The 20,802-nt window shown below is 37.6% G+C and overlaps 2 protein-coding genes across 4 annotated transcripts in view; one reads left to right on the top strand and one right to left on the bottom strand.

The window, feature by feature from the left end:
- LOC133607364 (cytotoxic and regulatory T-cell molecule) overlaps nt 1-20,802 on the bottom strand; it is a 35,973-nt gene that overhangs the window by 10,174 nt on the left and 4,997 nt on the right. The gene's annotated exons all lie outside the window — the stretch shown is intronic.
- Nucleotides 1-20,802, top strand: part of LOC133607365 (zona pellucida-like domain-containing protein 1) — a 45,404-nt gene that overhangs the window by 20,534 nt on the left and 4,068 nt on the right. The window contains exons 2-8 of the mRNA XM_061961905.2: nt 1,878-1,977; nt 5,384-5,488; nt 11,298-11,524; nt 11,617-11,801; nt 16,432-16,504; nt 17,429-17,526; nt 19,568-19,648. Of these exons, the coding sequence (XP_061817889.2) occupies nt 1,878-1,977; nt 5,384-5,488; nt 11,298-11,524; nt 11,617-11,801; nt 16,432-16,504; nt 17,429-17,526; nt 19,568-19,648 (869 nt within the window). The remainder of the gene's footprint in view (nt 1-1,877; nt 1,978-5,383; nt 5,489-11,297; nt 11,525-11,616; nt 11,802-16,431; nt 16,505-17,428; nt 17,527-19,567; nt 19,649-20,802) is intronic.

Below are 20,802 nucleotides of genomic sequence, written 5' to 3'. Positions count from 1 at the left end.
GAGTAAATAAATTACTTTTCAACACTGAGCACTTAAGGCGTGTTTGTGTTATGTCTGTAGGAACATGTTTCAGTAATATCTTTGACACGGTTATGTAAGTTGAATTTGTAAAAGTGGAGGAATGCCACTCAATGCTGCTATCCATGTGAGATCATCTTCAGTCTATTGTTTCTTGTTGTTTAGTTCCAGAGTTACTGGAGGTGATCTGGAAGTATTTTAGGTTCAGGTGACAATTGTTGATGGTTTTGTTTGAGAGGGGTGTGCCTTTCTACCCGAGTTTGAAATGGTGTCAGAAGACCCAATTTCTTCACAAAGAAAAATAGCTGCAGGCAGAATTAGGTGTAAAAAACACAAAAACCCCCCCATAAAAATCTAATATTTTTTTGTCGAGAATTAGTCTCTGTTGATCGGCTCATCAATTTATAAATATGGAAGAACTCCCGAGGAGGCAGATATGGTAGGTGAAGTGCAGATAGTAAGGTATTTCATTTATGTACCAGGCAGGAGAAAATAATAATAATACAGGTTGTGCAAAACAATGTTTTTCAACAGGAGAGGAGAAATGCAAAAAAATTATATTAATATTTTATAATGTGTCTGATTACACAACACTAAAATCTTTATTATACTGTATTATTATGTGGAATTAAATTAGGCCAGAATAAGGCCAGACAAATAATTAAAACTCTTTAATCATCATAAAAGTCACAGTTTCTTCCCCCGAGGCGATCAATCTGATGAACTCTCTGAAATAACTCTGGAGCTAACTAATGTGAATATAGTAACTCATGTCTACGTCATCATCTTTTTTTTTGGTTTTGCTGTATTCACCACTGCACTATTATTTATTAGCCTTGCACATATCAGTTATTTAAGTACTTTTTTATATGTTGGTTAATTGTTATAATGTGTTGTTTACATTGTACAAAGAGAGGACAGCCGACTGAGTCAAATTCCTTGTGTGTGAAACATACTTGGCCAATAAAGCTGATTGTGATTCTGACTTAAGAAACAATATAAGCATATGGTGTTTGCAACGTGCATGGATGAAGAAGATCCATCCATCCATCCATTTTCTACCGCTTGTCCCTTTCGGGGTTACGGGGGGTGCTGGAGCCTATCTCAGCTGCATTCGGGCGGAAGGCGGTGTACACCCTGGACAAGTCTCCACCTCATCACAGGGCCAACACAGACAGACAACATTCACACACTAGGGCCAATTTAGTGTTGCCAATCAACCTATCCCCAGGTGCATGTCTTTGGGAGGAAGCCGGAGTACCTGGAGGGAACCCACGCAGTCACGGGGAGAACATACCAACTCCACACAGAAAGATCCCGAGCCCAGGATTGAATCCAGGACCTTCGTATTGTGAGGCACATGCACTAACCCACCATGCTGCCCATTATTTACCCTAAATGTAATTCATTGGTCATTACATCATAACATATTGTTATTGTTTGTCTTTTTCTTGACACCTGTTGTTATTCATGTATGTATTTGTTTATTGATAATCTCTGTATCCATATAAAAAAATCTATGTATTAATTATTCAACATGTCAAACACAGAAAGTGAACAAACTATCAGTAATTTCTAAGAGATGGAGAAGAGCAGGATTAAATGAGATCTGATCTTCCTACTCATTTTTGTTGAATTGTACAAGCGTAAACATTAGCAATCAATATAGGCCTAAACGTAAGGAAACACCTACATCCTTACCATCACTAAAATTACATTTTGGAATGACTGTATAGTTACTAACATCCCCCAACACGATGGACATAGTATGTTACTTCATATTGTTCCTGTGCTGTCAGATGATCTGGTTAAGCTAACCAGCTTGTATTACTCTTACATTTCCCTTTCTTTCTCTGGAGGCTTCCTATGAACTCCTTTTGGCTCAAAATGAGGACAGTATAAATGACGGAGGGCATAATCGTGACAGCAAAGACAGAGAAGACCTACTCAGGGAAACTGGTGAGGAAATGCTTTTTGGTCCTACTTATTATATTATATATATATATATATATATTATATAAATTGTATTTTAAATATAATTTAAATTATGTGTTATGTGTGTAATATATATATATATATATATATATATATATGTATGTATGTATATATATATATACTGTACATATATATACATACATACATATATATATATATATATATATATATATATATATATATATATATATATATATACATGTACAGTCGCGATCAAAAGTTTACATACACTTGTTTTGTTTTTTTTGTTTTTTTTTTAATGTCCTGTCCAGCTTCTCAGGCAAATCATATAGTTGATGTAGATGCCCATGTCGGCTGTTCAGATTTACTTTACAAAAGAGAAGTGTAGGATACTTCTCTTGTTGCCTTATTTGTATTTGACTTTATTAAATGTATTTATATTATCATTTAGTGCAGCCGGGCCGGAGCAGGAGGGGATAGAAAGAGAAAAAAAAAGAAGACAGAGGGGGAAATTGTGGGGACAAGAGGGGGATTAGACAGAGAGACAAAAACAACAACAGCAAACAACAACAACAACAACAACAATAGAGCAACATCAGCAAATATGACATGTACAAATATGATGGTAAAAGTAATAGCAAATAAGCAGTTAGCGAAAAATAAAAAATAATACAGAAATGACAATGAGCATTATTACACTACAAATGGATCAATACAAATACCAATAGAAATAGCGCTATTGATAATGAACAATACCAATAATTTACCTTTATTATCAACAATACAGTTGTTTAAATGCAACAATACATATACGTAATGATAACTTGAGATACGAAAGAATGCAGAAAAATGGAGGGGGAGAAAGAGAAGCAACCTACATTAACCTTGTAGATTGTTATAGTCACAATAGGTTAAGCTTTGTCAGTGTGCCATGTGTTACACCCAGTTTACCCTAGGGCAACAACGTTAATATATGTTTGATGAAACGTGATTATGTGCATGAGTGTAAGTATGCATATGTACTTGTATATGTACAGAATGTGTATATGTGTTTGTACAATGAATGTATATGTACAGAATGTGTATATGTGTTTGTACAGTGAATGTATATGTACAGTATGTGTATGTGTATGTTTGTATATTGAATGTGCGTGTGGATGTATGAACATTAGGTAGGTAAATATGTACTGTATTTGTGTATGTATGTGGGAGCGTAGGTACCTATGTACGTATGTGAGCATATGTGAATTTGCATGTACAATACATTCGACTCCCAGAGTGCGTGGGAGCCAGAGCACGGCCCCATCACCCCCGAGAGCCCAACCCACAAACAGGAGGCGTGGTGCCCAGGGAACCAGGGACCACCGCCCCCACGCAGCCAAGCCGGCCAGCGACAGGAACCCCAGAGCCCGACCCACCGTACCGCCCACAAGGGCCAGCAGCAGGCCGCAGACAGACGCACCCGGCAGAGGACAGGGCACGAGAAAAGCAGGGGACAGCCAGACCCCAAGCCAGCGAGAGACCACACCCCACACGGGCAGAAAGGCGAGACGCCCCGCCCGAGGGACCCAGAGACTCCCCGCAAATGACATGGCACCCCAAACCATCACCCAACCATGCAAATTTTGCATTTCCTTTGGAAATCGAGGTCCCAGAGTCTGGAGGAAGACAGGAGAGGCACAGGATCCACGTTGCCTGAAGTCTAGTGTAAAGTTTCCACCATCAGTGATGGTTTGGGGTGCCATGTCATCTGCTGGTGTCGGTCCACTCTGTTTCCTGAGATCCAGGGTCAACGCAGCCGTCTACCAGCAAGTTTTAGAGCACTTCATGCTTCCTGCTGCTGACCTGCTCTATGGAGATGGAGATTTCAAGTTCCAACAGGACTTGGCGCCTGCACACAGCGCAAAATCTACCCGTGCCTGGTTTACGAACCATGGGATTTCTGTTCTAAATTGGCCCGCCAACTCCCCTGACCTTAGCCCCATAGAAAATATGTGGGGTATTGTGAAAAGGAAGATGCAGAATGCCAGACCCAAAAACGCAGAAGAGTTGAAGGCCTCTATCAGAGGAACCTGGGCTCTCATAACACCTGAGCAGTGCCAGAAACTCATCGACTCCATGCCACGCCGCATTAACGCAGTAATTGAGGCAAAAGGAGCTCCAACCAAGTATTGAGTATTGTACATGCTCATATTTTTCATTTTCATACTTTTCAGTTGGCCAACATTTCTAAAAATCCCTTTTTTGTATTAGCCTTAAGTAATATTCTAATTTTGTGACACACGGAATTTTGGATTTTCATTTGTTGCCAATTCAAATCATCAAAATTAAATGAAATAAACATTTGAATGCATCAGTCTGTGTGCAATGAATAAATATAATGTACAAGTTACACCTTTTGAATGCAATTACTGAAATAAATCAAGTTTTTCAAAATATTCTAATTTACTGGCTTTTACCTGTACTTGTTTGTCACAAAAAACATTCATGAAGTTTGGTTCTTTTATGAATTTATTATGGGTCAACTGAAAATGTGACCAAATCTGCTGGGTCAAAAATATACATAGAGCAATGTTAATATTTGGTTACATGTCCCTTGGCAAGTTTCACTGCAATAAGGCGCTTTTGGTAGCCATCCTAAAGCTTCTGGTTGAATTTTTGACCACTCCTCTTGACAAAATTGGTGCAGTTCAGCAAAATTTGTTGGTTTTCTGATATGGACTTGTTTCTTCAGCATTGTCCACACGTTTAAGTCAGAACTTTGGGAAGGCCATTCTAAAAGCTTAATTTAACCTGATTTAGCCATTCCTTTACCACCTTTGAAGTGTGTTTGGGGTCATTGTCCTGTTGGAACACCCAACTGTGCCCAAGACCCAACCTGGAGGTAATCCTCCTTTTTCACTGTCCCATTTACTCTCTGTAAACAGGCCCAGAGCATAATACTACCACCACCATGCTTGACGGTAAGAATGGTGCTCCTGGGATTAAAGGCCTCACCTTTTCTCCTCCAAACATATTGCTCGGTATTGTGGCCAAACAGCTCAATTTTTGTTTCATCTGACATCACATGGACAAAGATAAGACCTTCTGGAGAAAAGTTCTGTCAGATGAAACACAAATTGAGCTGTTTGGCCTCAAGTGTATGTAAACTTTTGATCGCGACTGTATATATATATATATATATATATATATATATATATATATATATATATATATATATATATATATATATATATATAAGTATATTTATATATATATATATATATATATATATATATATATATATATATATATATATATATATATGCACACATTTTATTACATCGGGCAGTTAGTGGCATTGATTTTGGACAGGGGTGTATGACTAATTATTAGCATTATTATGATGATGATGATTATTATTTTACAGCACTTTTGAGCAATATGTGGCTGGCTCTTGTTGTTTTTCAACTCACATCTCTCCTTACAAAAGCTCAACATGTCTGCATTGGGAAATCCACATTCAGAAGTCCAGGTCAGTTCAATCAGCTTTCACTCATCACATCACTCAGTCCCTACGCAAATTGAACCATCTCTCATGAATTAAGCTTTGCAACTTTTTTCAAAGCCTGCAACTTCCCCGCACATATTGGCCAATCAGTGTCATTTTCACCAACTAAACTTGCCTCTGAGCAGCGCTCAAACACGCACATCAACTGTTTATAATCAAAACGTATCTTTCTTTCTTGTAAAGCAGGAACAGCAACATGAAACAATACATCAACTTTTCATTGCTCAAGTGATACATTTTTTGTGACGTTCTCCCACGTATCTCAGACCTGCTTCCTGTTCATGTATAAATGGCTAAGTTTCTGGGTAATGTAGTATATGAAATTCAGTTAAAGTTAAAGTTAAAGTACCAATGATTATCACACACACACTAGGTGTGGTGAGATTATCCTCTGCATTTGACCCATCACCCTCACCCCCTGGGAGGTGACGGGAGCAGTGAGCAGCAGCGGTGGCCGTGCCCGGGAATCATTTTTGGTGATTTTAACCCCCAATTCCTACCCTTAATCCTGCATGCCAAGCAGGGGGGTAAAGGGTCCCATTTTTATGACTCTGCCAGGGTTTGAACTTCCTAGTTTAAGTGTATTCAGATATTTGTTTCATCTCTATCTATCCAGCTAAGACAATTAAGAACATGCAAAAAGGCAGCATTTTTACATGTTTAAGATGTTGATGTGTGATGATAATCTCTCATTGTCTTTGGTGGTGTTTATTTCAGTAAAAATAATCATCAATTACTATTATTAGTTATAATGAATTGAAAAAACAATACAGTAATTTGACAATGAGCTCCGAGTATGTGCTTTTACTGCCATCTACTTTTAAGTTTATGTGGTATAAAACGATTAAAACATCAACACAGTATATGTTATTTAATTTCTCCAAGTTCTCCTGTCCTTTTTGAGGTTATGATTACAATGAATACTTAAAGCACTGATAACAAATTTATAAACCCCAAGTTGGAAAAATATAAGCTTCAAGACGTCGCAACTTTACCTGCAACTTTCTGAAAAAGCTGCGCATTTTATGCTCCCTATTCTCTGGAAGCACTTTTTTTGTAGTTAGTAGTATCTCGGGCTGTGAATCTTTGGGCACCACGCGATTCGATTTGATTCTTGGGTGTAACCATTTGATTCAGAATCTATTCTCGACTCAAAATCGTTACATCGGGTGCCAGTTCTATGATTAACAACATTCCTCCATAAAATAGATCAACAGCTCTGATAAAAGAAAACTGGTCTGTTTAATAAAATTCTACCCAAACATTTAGCAAAGTGGCTGGACAAGACAGATTTGAAAAAATAATAATGTAATTCAATTTTTTTAATCAATTAAGAATCCTTACAAATAAGAATCGCAATTCACTTAAAAATCTATTTTATTTTTTGACACTTCTATCCCTGCGCTGGTGTCTTGGCAGTTTATTAGTGAACCCATGAAAACTAAATACGCACAATAAGCCCAGCACCTGAAATAGAAGCACAGTGGTACCTTGGTTTATAGGTTTAATTTGTTTGTGACAGTGCTCGGAACTCAAAACACTCTGGTCATAAATGAATCTTCGCCACTGAAAAAGGTTAAAATGCCATTCCTTTTGTAAAGACCATTCCAGAAGCGTAAGGTTAGCCTGCTTTATCCATTCCAAATGCAGTTCACGGCGATAGTGGTTCCTTAACATCTTAATCAATTGTCTGTCGGTATGAGTACCGAATTCTGTACCAATATGGGTACTGATCAAAGTCTGTCCGTACTATGGGTACTGATTCACGTAAAGTCAAACGGTGCCATATATCGATGCCTTTGTTGTACATGATGTCATGTCAGGTCGCAAACTCGGCACCGGCTCAAGCACTTAGCTGGGAAAGAAGCTATCAAGCACTTAGAGTGGACTCAGCTGAACTGTTTGTAGGTAATGTTAAAATGTTCCATGACACCAAGGCAAGAAGAAGGTGCGGAAAAGTATAGGATGTCTCCACTTTTCAAAACGTGCTAGTTCAATGCTAATTTACATTGGATTTGCCACAGACACACTTTGGATTAGCAATATCGATTTTTAATGGTGATTTCAACACCTTCAAATTTTGTATACAAAAATACAACTAACAAGCGTGTCATAAACTGGTGTGTAATGAATAAGTACAGTACTTACAATATAAACACTTTGTAGGGCTCAACAAAATAAAATACTGGCACATTCAAAAACTACTCCCTGATTAAGGCAACGCACCATAGTCCAGAGCCGTGTATAGAGAGAGTATGGACAATTCGGTTTCAGAACATGTCCTAAATGATTGCTCAAAAGCCACTCCCGTGACTACAGGGCGCCATGTTGAGGACCATCTTTGAGCTGGCCACAACTGGAGCTATGCATACACTGCACTTCTTCATTCGACATCTCTTTAAATTTAAGAGTTTTTTGCTGTGAAAACATGTATTGTTGTGCAGCAGGGGGCTGCTCCACTCGTAAAAAACTGCACAAAGCATTTTCATCGCTTTCCCGCAACACAGAAAGGAGAAAAGTACGGGACAAGAAGCTTCGCTGGGAACAACAACATTATATTTTGCGAGGTCCGATGGCCACAACTTACTATACACAGTGCATTACTATTGACTCTGGACATGATTGACCTATGTTGTAGACTGAAACTCTTTTTATTAGAGATATCCGATACTATCGACCTGCCGATAAATGCTTTAAAATGTAATATCGGAAATGATCTGTATCGGGTTTTTTTTTATTATCGGTATCGGTTTTTATTTTATTTTTATTTTTTATTTTTTATTAAATCAACATAAAAAACACAAGATACACTTACAATTAGTGCACCAACCCAAAAAACATCCCTCCCCCATTTACACTCATTCACACTCATTCACACAAAAGGGTTATTTCTTTCTGTTATTAATATTCTGGTTCCTACATTATATATCAATATATATCAATACAGTCTGCAAGGGATACAGTCCGTAAGCACACATGATTGTGCGTGTTGCTGGTTCACTAATAGTACTAACCTTTAACAGTTAATTTTACTAATTTTCATTAATTACTAGTTTCTATGTAACTGTTTTTATATTGTTTTACTTTCTTTTTTATTCAAGAAAATGTTTTTAATTTATTTATCTTATTTTATTTTTTATTTTTTTTAAAAGGACCTTATCTTCACCATACCTGGTTGTCCAAATTAGGCATAATAATGTGTTAATTCCACGACTGTATATATTGGTATCGGTTGATATCGGTATCGGTAATTAAGAGATGGACAATATCGGAATATCGGATATTGGCAAAAAAGCCATTATCGGACATCCCTACTTTTTATCCAATCTTTTTATAACAGGGCTGCTGTTATTGCTAATCAATTCTTGCCATGTTCTTTTTTATGTGCAGTGTGACAGCAAACTGTTTCAAGCCTTCGAAAAAAAAGGTTCATATGTACAAACCCCGTTTCCATATGAGTTGGGAAATTGTGTTAGATGTAAATATAAATGGAATACAATGATTTGCAAATCATTTTCAACCCATATTCAGTTGAATATGCTACAAAGACAACATATTTGATGTTCAAACTGATAAACTTTTTTTTTTTTTTGCAAATAATCATTAACTTTAGAATTTGATGCCAGCAACATGTCAATCAATCAATCAATCAATGTTTATTTATATAGCCCTAAATCACAAGTGTCTCAAAGGGCTGCACAAGCCACAACGACATCCTCGGTACAAAGCCCATGACAAAGAAGTTGGGAAAGGTGGCAATAAATACTGATAAAGTTGAGGAATGCTCATCAAACACTTATCTGGAACATCCCACAGGTGAACAGGCAAATTATGAACAGGTGGGTGCCATGATTGGGTATAAAAGCAGCTTCCATGAAATGCTCAGTCATTCACAAACAAGGATGGGGCGAGGGTCACCACTTTGCCAACAAATGCGTGAGCAAATTGTTGAACAGTTTAAGAAAAACCTTTCTCAACCAGCTATTGCAAGGAATTTAGGGATTTCACCATCTACGGTCCGTAATATCATCAAAGGGTTCAGAGAATCTGGAGAAATCACAGCACGTAAGCAGCTAAGCCCGTGACCTTCGATCCCTCAGGCTGTACTGCATCAACAAGCGACATCAGTGTGTAAAGGATATCACCACATGGGCTCAGGAACACTTCAGAAACCCACTGTCAGTAACTACAGTTGGTCTCTACATCTGTAAGTGCAAGTTAAAACTCTCCTATGCAAGGTGAAAACCGTTTATCAACAACACCCAGAAACGCCATCGGCTTCGCTGGGCCTGAGCTCATCTAAGATGGACTGATACAAAGTGGAAAAGTGTTCTGTGGTCTGACAAGTCCACATTTCAAATTGTTTTTGGAAAATGTGGACGTCCTGTCCTCCGGACCAAAGAGGAAAAGAACCATCCGGATTGTTATAGGCGCAAAGTTGAAAAGCCAGCATCTGTGATGGTATGGGGGTGTATTAGTGCCCAAGACATGGGTAACTTACACATCTGTGAAGGCGCCATTAATGATGAAAGGTACATACAGGTTTTGGAGCAACATATGTTGCCATCCAAGCAACGTTACCATGGACGCCCCTGCTTATTTCAGCAAGACCATGCCAAGCCACATATTACATCAACGTGGCTTCATAGTAAAAGAGTGCGGGTACTAGACTGGCCTGCCTGTAGTCCAGACCTGTCTCCCATTGAAAATGTGTGGCGCATTATGAAGCCTAAAATGCCACAACGGAGACCCCGGACTGTTGAACAACTTAAGCTGTACATCAAGCAAGAATGGGAAAGAATTCCACCTGAAAAGCTTAAAAAAAAGTGTCTCCTCAGTTCCCAAACGTTTGCTGAGTGTTGTTAAAAGGAAAGGCCATGTAACACAGTGGTGAACATGCCCTTTCCCAACTACTTTGTTATGTGTTGCAGCCATGAAATTCTAAGTTAATTATTATTTGCACAAAAAAAATAAAGTTTATGAGTTTGAACATCAAACATCTTGTCTTTGTAGTGCATTCAACTGAATATGGGTTGAAAATAATTTGCAAATCATTGTATTCCGTTTATATTTACATCTAACACAATTTCCCAACTCATATGGAAACAGGGTTTGTAAATGAATTCAAATCTTGATAGGAATGTGTTTGATTCCACAAGTCTAGTTCATCTATATACATGTTTGAGAAAATTCTCAAGTTGTCTAGAACAATCTGACAGCCATATAAGTCTGCCAGCATTTCAAACTGATCAATATGTTATCAGACATGTATAGTTGTGTTACAACCGTTATAAAGCATTTCATTGTCAACATTTGGTCGTTTAATTACATTAAATGCAAATTCAGATCCAGTACAGACGGAACATCATTATAATTGGGTCATTGTGCGAGCTGAACCCATAACAATTTTGAGGAATATTTTTCTCTCAAAACATATTAATATGCATCTGGACCAGATATTTTCTAAATATATGTTTATGATATATATGTATCAAAAAATGCATACACAGCTGAAATAAATTTTTACTTTATTGATATGTTTTATTAATTTTTATTAATTGCAAACATATAAGCAAATCAACAGTCAATGAATTGTGGATTGTACATGGCAAAAAATATAATTATATATATATGTATATACATAGTCATTATACATAAATATATATAAAAATATATAACAGTATTACCACGATAAACAAGCTGTTATTGTTCTTATTTTAAGGCTGTATAAGAGTCACAGGATACGTTCAACTTTCTCATCTTGACTTTGCAGCCAACTCTGACATTGAGGTTTTCTGCGGCTCACAGACGGTGAGCCTCCGAATCCTTCTGTGTCCCATCTACTTCCATGGCTATAATGAGTCATTGGTTTCACTCAACTCTGAGCACTCCAAACACCAATGTAAAGGCACTCCTTATTGGACGGCAGACCCACCTGTCGTCAAATTCAATTTCTCCATCACGGAGGAAGCCATCGCGACATGTTCAAGCAAGTTGATAGTAGGTTATTGTAATCTGATATCGTAATATGATAGAAAGTAGATGTCACTAATTTGTCTTTACTCAGCTTAAGAATTTATTTTGCCTGATAGGTCAATCAGGAAGTGGGAACGGAACTTTTTTCAGACTTCTCAACTGTCCAGTACATTAACATATCAGGCATGGTCTGCTCGGAGGACCCCAGCACCGGAGCCATTACCTACCAACAAGAGCTGATGTACAGGTTCTCATGCCGCTACCCCCTGCAGTACCTGGTCAACAATACGCAAATGAGCGTGTGAGTGCATTTATTTATTCAAACTAAACTGAAATGTTAATATATGATTGTTTTGGGAAATGTATTTAAGCAGCGATGTTTTATATACTGTACTGTACTTGTATAGTGGAATCTCCAAAGTCATACATTACTTGTACCATAGTGACAGTTGACCTCCCAGTTTCCCAACGTTAAACATTGAGCCTGATCGACTAAAAGTCTGCGTGCACTAAAACATGTACACACTTCATAGCAGAGGTGGGAGTAAGTAAATATATTGCACGTCTCATGTCTTTAATCCCAGGTCCCAGTCAAATCAAGCCTCAAGTCACCAACTTGGTATTTTTGAGTCTTTCCAAGTCACTGACACTGCTGAGTCATTCCTGGAACTGGAATAGCACCGTTTTTTTCAGACTGTAAAGCGCATTTAAAATCCTTTCATTTTCTCAAAAATAGACAGTGCGCCTTATAACCCGGTGCGCATAATTTACGGATGAATTCTGGTTGTGTTTACCAACCTCGAAGCAATTTTATTTGGTACATGGTGTAATGATAAGTGTGACCAGTAAATGGCAGTCACACATAAGAGATACATGTGGACTGAATTGATGCCTGTTGAGTAAATTACGCTAGCAAGTATAGGTTAGCATGTGTCATTGAGAATATATAACATTACACACAACACTCAAAAATCGGTCAAAATGTTTTAGTATGACTTTGGTAAGCTACAAAGCCGCATTGCTTGATGGATTGTCTGAGCATTACAGCTACCATAGTCAGACGTGCTGTGTTTCAACATATGGGTTTTTTACGGCGTGTAAATGAGGATCCCAAAATGTCACCTATTAGGAGACATTATCTGGTGTTTTGTTTCGCAATATTATGCAAAACCAACTTTTCTTAGTACCTGCTGATGTGTGTCTGGGATCTGCATAAGAGCCTCGAAAATTATAGTCTGCGCAGAAGTCACCAAGCACCTTCTTTTTCTCTATCCTCATCTTGTGGGGCATTCATCCGCAGCCGTTTCCATTTCTAATACCAACTAGCATACAGTTCTAACTTATATCTGTCAGTAGACTCGCTATGGAAGTGCTAAAAACTACCGGTACAGCAAAGATGACGAGGAGAAGACGCTGTTGAAGTGGAGCCACGTAAACAAGACCGCCCACAAAACGGTGTATCCTGACGAGACGGTCAGAAAGCGACTTGAAGATGGTCCTAAAACATAATCTGTGCAACATTTTGACCAAATAACCACCATTACATGTTATGTAGACCACAAGGAAGTGTTGTAAATGTAGAAAAAAAATCATAACATGACTCCTTTAATGCGCCTTATAATCTAGTGCGTTTTATGTATGGAAATAGACCTGAATAGACCCGCTCATCGGCAGTGCGCCTTATAATCCAGTGTGCCCTATGGCCTGAAAAATACGGTAGGGCAATTTTATAAACCATGATCTGTTTTACAATGTTTTTAAAATTTACAACTATGGGATTTAAATTATATGACTTTCTTAATCAGAATTAACTCAGCATTACGTTGGTTTAAGTGACAATTCTTACTACTCTAGATTAAACCTGATAGTTAAAGTGAAGGCACGGATGTGAGTCGTTATACACAAGACTGTCCGGTTAAACATAAATAATATGGCACAAAACAGGTGAGTAAAATACTCATACACAACGACTATTTTTATACAGGGGAACAAAGAACAGCATATATGTTAACAATAAACAAGTGTAAATAACAATTATTCACAGCAAGTACTCCCGTGACACTACAGCCGAGAACCGACACGCTCTTTTAAGATAAGAATAAGGTTTCATTAGTAAGAATAGTTTTTGGATCTTTTATTATTTGAATGTGTTTTTGCATTAATAACACACTTTTTGACATTGACAATAAAATATGTAGAAATAGGTAAAAAAAAAATGAGCAAGTTATAATTTATTTTCATTGTACATTTTGACAGTTGCCCTGGCTAAGATGGCCACCACATACACATGTCATGGCAGGCTGTTTCTGCAACAAGCGAAATATCTGTGGCAGTATTGAAGAACTTAAGCCCTGTTTATCGATGTATTTTTTGGGGTTGGTATCAACTTGGTTACCGAAGTACCTGTATTGATACTTTTGACAAGCTTAATGGATGGAACTGCCATGGCATACCATTCAAAGAGAAGTTAACAAAAGTAAATACAAATAATGCAAAACTATTCACACTTTTTACGACGCCTGACAGAAAGGAAACACAAAAGTGCCTGCAAAGTGCAGTCTTCGGTATTTTAGAAATTAATCATTGTTTTTTTAAAAACACTTGGGGCGTAATTTACTTAAGATTTGCGTGCGCTAAAACAAGTGCAAACCTGATAGCACAAGCAAAGCACTGGGGTGAGTTTTCCTTGCCCTTATGTGGGCTTTGTACCGAGGATGTCGTTGTGGCTTGTGCAGCCCTTTGAGACACTTGTGATTTAGGGCTATATAAATAAAGATTGATTGATTGATTGAAAGCTGATCTATTAAACGTGTGCAAAATGGATTGCGTCTGTTGAGTGAGCAGAATAAGGCGTGCAATCCATGTTGCGTCTGTCTTCATTAATTTTCAAATTATATGCCAATCATTAAAACAGAATCAGAATCAGAAGTACTTTATTAATCACTGAAGGGAAATTAAGATTTTCAGCACAATCCCGTTAAAGAGCAGACAAACTTTACAGGGAGACAGAACCGGATCGCTGACGGGTCTGCCAACTTCCGGCGCCCCTTACAAAATAGGTGAGAAAGGTAAACTGGGATGTGAAAAGTCAAATATTATTGTTTATCAAGGACAATGTGATTTACCAACACTCATCAGTATTTTGCGGGCACTATTTAGCGGGTTTTTTTGTGTCAAAAGGACGTGCAAACGGACAGTTGCTCACACGGCTGAAGGATCAGTGCTCACGCTGCAAAGACAGACAATGGGCAGATGAGAATCCTCCGTCCTATGTGTGTGTGTCAACATTTTGGACAGTCAGAAATCAAAAATATTACACATATGGTCTATTCAGCAACATAATTTTATAATTATATTGTTGCTGGATGACATAAGGGGCTGAATAAAATGTATTCAATTTATGCTTTTTGGCATCAGTTGGCGTTTTTGTTTTCAATATTGTTAATTTTTTTAATGTAGGAAATATTTTTACTATATCTCCTACATGAAAATACATATTTTTCTTGCGTTTGAGTCATTCCAGAAGCACGAACACGCTGGTGATGCAATCCACAGCCTCGAGCACAGAATTAAGTGTCAGTGTGCATATGTTTCTGTTGTCTAGATTGCGATCCAGAAAAGGTTTTACAGATTATAAATGTGTGCTGCTGGTTCAACACATGGCACACAGGTAAGGAGTATGATAACATGAATGTGCAGAAAATGATCATCTCCGTGGTAAAAAAACAACAACCCTTAAATAAGGCGGTCTGCACACGCAGTCTTAGTAGATCACACGCAACACGCCCACTCATAGTACACGCTATTTTATTTTTTTGCACATGTTGGTTACCGCGTGATATTTGGATTTTAGGTAAATCAGGCCCTTGGTCTTTAAAGATCTATAAATAGATTAGAAAAGGCTTTGGGAGCTATTTTCATGAGATTTGCAGACATCTCGCATGAATTAATTAATAAGTTAGTGAAGTTTTAAATTGTATTATTATTATTATTATTATATATTATAGTATATTTTTTCTGACATTGAGGATTTCACTGTATTAACAATGCGGTAGGTGAAGTTATCCTGGAAGACCCACATGTGTCATTCTTACAGAGCCTTCCACAGGGCTTGAATACCCTTTTGAAACTGTGTTTTTAACTCATATTTGGAAAAAAACATGCAGTAGTAACTTAATTGGGTCTATGGTGGAACTCTTAACTCAAAACACTTGTGTCTCAAATCAACGTAGCATATTGGAATTAATTAAAATACATCTAATCGGTGCATTTTAAAAAGAAAAACCTGACTTTTAGATATCTAGAATTTTGTATAAAAACAATACAATAGAATGTAGTACACACAACCACAGTAGTTTTATGAAGTAATGTCATAATAATGTACAGCATTTACCTTGGAGAGTGGAAATCTACGGTATCTACTTCCAACTGCTTCTTTGTCAAACACACCATCAGCAGCTTTTTCATATTTTCATGGATAAATGTCTGCTGTCCAGATATTATTTCAACATTCTTGGCTGGCGTTATCAAATCATTGTGCTTCACTATGGTGCAGACTAGCAGTGCTACAATCGAACTGCTTCGCCAAGTTGGCGACACGCACTGTCATGTTTTTGATGATTTCTTTCTTTAATTCAGTGAAAATCATCCACTTCTTCTCAGCACTGTCCTTCCAAAGTTATGTCAATCTCGAGCTATAAACTAATGCCAGCGACTAAGACCAGATGTTTTGGTCAGGTCTTACAGGGTTCACTGTCACATTTGGTACACCAACTAATGGCGAGATGTTTGTAACACCAATCTTTTCTTGCAACTTAAACCATAACAATTAGCCAAGAGACAGCTCTTATCGCAAAACACTCTTAAGTCAAGACAACTTAGCGTTTATTCCCCATTAACACCATGTTGATAACTAGTTTTTTGTCCATTAGGTCTGGAACCAGTGTGGCTGTAAAGGACAGTGATGGAAGTTTCATCAGCACATTGAGCATGCAACTCTATTCGGTATGAAGACTGATCTGTCCTCTGACAACTTCTCTGGTGGTGAAAAAAACATGTTAGGATGAATGAAGTATGGAATTGTGTCTCTGAGATATGCCTGTTTGCTTTTCATAGCTGTGTCAATGGATTCTTTTCGCACATTTGTGCCATGGACACACACACACATTATTGTATTTGTTACCTTCTTGAGACCTACGAAAAATGCCTCCCTCTTTAGGACCACCCTTTCTCAATATATAAAGATTTGTATTTACAACATTAATATTATATATATACATATACATATTAATTTCATTTTTTGTTTGCAATTGGTTTTTAATCTTCATTATTTACTTCCAGTAATTAGAGTATGTCTCTACATACATATTTATTTTTATGTTTTTAATTAATTTTGGCCAAATGAGGCACATTTCAATTTCTTACACACACTTGTTATTACATATGTTGGCGAGAGGGGGAGCACTTAAAATTTTTACACACACTTGTTATTTCATATGTTGTACACACACGGTCAATTTGAAAAATCCCTCCTTTTTGAGATCACCCTAATTTTGATAGACGTCACAACCAGGGGTGCAAATAAGACATTCTCTATTAGATGCAATGGTTTTCCGTATTGGGACCATGATTTATGTCCTAACTTGTTCACCGGTCCTCATACGGAAGGTACTTTTCCTTGTTGATGTCTCAAGAAGGTTAGAAACACACACACACACGCAGAGATTTTGGAGTGCATGTTTTTAAACTGGAGGAATTGCATTAATTAAGTGTGGCAGTTGATAAAATAGAAAAAGATATATAATATAGTATTACAATGTTTGAGCAAAGTAAAAACAGTTAGACTTGTAAAAAAAAAATTACTTGCACACATCGCTTACTCATGTCCTGGGATGTTTTTTGTTGTTGTTTTGTTTTTTTCGCTAAAAGGACAGCCAATATACATCAAGGCTGCAGATCCCTCCAGGAGGACTTGAGCTAAAAAGCAGGATTTTTGTCCAAATTAAAGCATCCAACCTCACCAAAAGGTACTTCCCACAAAAAGTTTGATGATATAAAAATATTAAGTTTTTTTCAAATAAATATTGTTTATTCATGTATTTTATCCCTGTCTGACCATTACAACCTTTGAACATTCTGAACTGACCTTCTAGGATATGTCCTGTAGCTTGGTTTTATTTTTATAATGCATTGTGTAAGCGTTTGATGTATTTTCTAAATAGCTACATATATTAAAACCAAGCCCAATCAGAATAATTATTTCTAAGAACTAGGGGTGTCCCGAGGCGATATTGATATTAGGTATTGGTCCGATATCAGAAAAAACAACAACCTTGCATCGCGTTTACTGGACAGCCAGTTAACATCTAAATGTCCTACAATAAGCACGCATGTTTTATTTTTTTCTTGTATTTTAGTCCAGTTCTTTACAAAAGGTAAACATGGTAGGTTATAGGCTACTATATGCACTAGCATTTACGTACATAGCCTTGCAGACATTAGCACACAAGCTAGACATACGTTCTGTTGGTCTGGAACCCCAAAATGCGTAGACGGCAGGCATAGCGTAGATAAACATAATTAATCACAAGCAAAACAAAGAATGCATGGAAGCCAAACACCATCAGTAAGCAAGACTAATGGTGCGTTCCATTTGTACTGGGAAGTCGGAATTTCAACTGGAACGCCCCTCCAAGTCAGATTTCCGACTCGGAATGTCGGAGCGCTCGGACCACCTTCGAATTTGTTTCAAAGATGGCGGGCTGGATGTAAACAGTGATATCCTCTTCTATAATATCCATTATTAGCACTTCTGATTTTATCGCAGTAAATCAGCTATATACAATGTATTGTTTTACGTTTATATATGGTAACGTCACTGTAGTGTAAACTATATTTATTTGATGTGGTACCTTCTAAATTGCGTCTGTGTTTTCTCTGTATCCAGCGTGTTTGAAAGTTGCAGAAAAAGTGCATATTTTCCCATAAGTTTTTTATACTCAGACAAGGCAAACGCAAAAATAGCCTTCATGGATGTGGCCATCTTGATTTACGACTTCGTAATTGGAACGCTCTCAACTCGGCAGTGACGTCATTCCCAGCTCCGACTTCCCGGGTGAATGATACGCAGCATTAGTGGTCCCAAACAATAATCCCGCCCCGTCAAACTGACGAGGCTGGTTTAGGAAGTTCACTGATTGGCAATGTGAGAATTAGATATTTTTAAGTGTTCTTTCTTAATCCATAGTCATGTTTAAAGCAGCTAATATTTTCCCATGTGAACACTTTTTTATCTTATGTCCGCTAGTAAACTCTTTGTTTCACCTTGAAGGCGCCGTACTGTCCGCGTAGAGGTATAACATACTCCCTTTTTGTGGAGGAGGCCTTATCGGTTTAGAACAAAAAGGCTGTATTTCTTTCTGGGCGGGAGGGGGCTGTTTTCGTACTAAATAAGCTGACTCTTTGTATTTGATTTTTAGACCGCTTCTTGATGCCGTTATTACTGCATTGTAAGGGCTGTTCTCCTAAAGCTTTAGTAAAACTTGGTAATATTGCTATTCTGTCTTGGTGATCCTTCTTACTCAACATTAATGTCATCCGAAATAACTTGGGATTGACCTGTGTCTTTTATTCCTTGAGAGGAAGACTGGTCGGACGCAACAGCAACCAGAACACATTTATCAATATAAACAAGTATAAATAATAATAGTTGTATATTACTTACACATACTCCAGTAACAAACATGTCCGCATCATTCAACTTACTGCGTCATGCGCTTAATTTAATTAATTATGACCAATAGATGTTGCCAAAAAATAAATTAACAATGCACTTTAAGAGCATACATCTGGGTTCGGGTTTAGTGTTTTTCATACCTACTATTCTTCTCTGACTAATTTCAACAGATCAAACCTTTTCTCACACTCAACACTACAAAATAAAAGTATGTGCTATGATTCCTGCTGCTATCCGATCCGATCGGAAGTGAAAAAGTTGTATCACGCCCCCGATAAGAATGGCAGACAACGTTTGCAATTTGTTCTAACACAAGAAACTCCTCCTCACAGACTGAATGTGCTACTGGATCGATGTTATGCTACAGTGACGCCTTCTCCTGAGAATACAGTATATCATGACCTCTTTGTTGGGTGAGCTATGATCCTATATTCCACCCCCATTCTGGAGCAGAGCAGCCATACTGCACACAGACTAGACTGGTTATACACATTTTCATCACACATTTATGATGTAGTGCAGTGTTTTTCAACCACTAGTGTGCCGTGAGATACTGTCTGGTGTGCCGTGGGAGATTATGCAGTTTCACCTATTTGGGTTAAAAATATTTTTTGCAAACCAGTAATTATAATCTGCAAATAATGTGCTGTTGTTGAGTGTCGGTGCTGTCTAGAGATCGGCAGACTAACTATTTAATACCATACCATATCAGTAGGTGGAAGCCGGTAGCTAATTGCTTTATAGATTTTAGGAACACCTCGTGTGAGACGACGATGGTTTGTCGTGATCACAATATGCAGGCAACAGCAGGAGGCAGTGTAAAGGTAAAAAGCTATCTAATGCTTAAACCAAAAATAAACAAAAGGTGAGTGCCCCTAAGAAAAGGCATTAAAGCTTAGGGATGGCTATGCAGAACAAAACTAAAACTGAACTGGCTACAAAGTAAACAAAAACAGAATGCTGGACAACAGCAAAAACTTACAGCGTGTGGAGCAGACGGTGTCCACAAAGTACATCCGTACATGACATGACAACAATGTCCACACAAAAAAAGATAGCAACAACTTAAATATTCTTGATTGCTAAAACAAAGCAGGTGCGGGGAATAGCGTTCAAAGGAAGACATGAAACTGCAAGAGGAAAATACCAAAAAAAAGAGAAAAAGCCACTCAAAACACTACATACAGGAAAACAGCAAAAAACTCAAAATAAATCACGGCGTGATGTGACAGGTCTTGACAGTACACCTACTTTGAGACAAGACCTATATTAATGCATTGTTGGTTATGGTTTAAATTCATATCCAACAATTGCGACAACGACTTTTTATTGTCTACTGAGTTTCATTTTTTAATGATTTCTGCTGGTGGTGTGCCTCCAGATTTTTTCAATGAAAAAAATGCGCCTTGGCTCAAAAAAGGTTGAAAAACACTGATGTAGCGCATATAAAGTATATACAATGTATATACATACAACAAGTGTATCCTATCCTATATACATTAACTTTTGGGTGTTAAACTTGTGTGTTGTTGTATGTAACATTTTCAAAAGACTAATAATGATTATG

The sequence above is a fragment of the Nerophis lumbriciformis genome, linkage group LG09 (assembly GCF_033978685.3).
Source record: "Nerophis lumbriciformis linkage group LG09, RoL_Nlum_v2.1, whole genome shotgun sequence".
NCBI lineage: Eukaryota > Metazoa > Chordata > Actinopteri > Syngnathiformes > Syngnathidae > Nerophis > Nerophis lumbriciformis.
The sequence above is the reverse complement of the archived record's forward strand: the minus strand, read 5'-3'. Positions and strand labels throughout refer to the sequence as shown.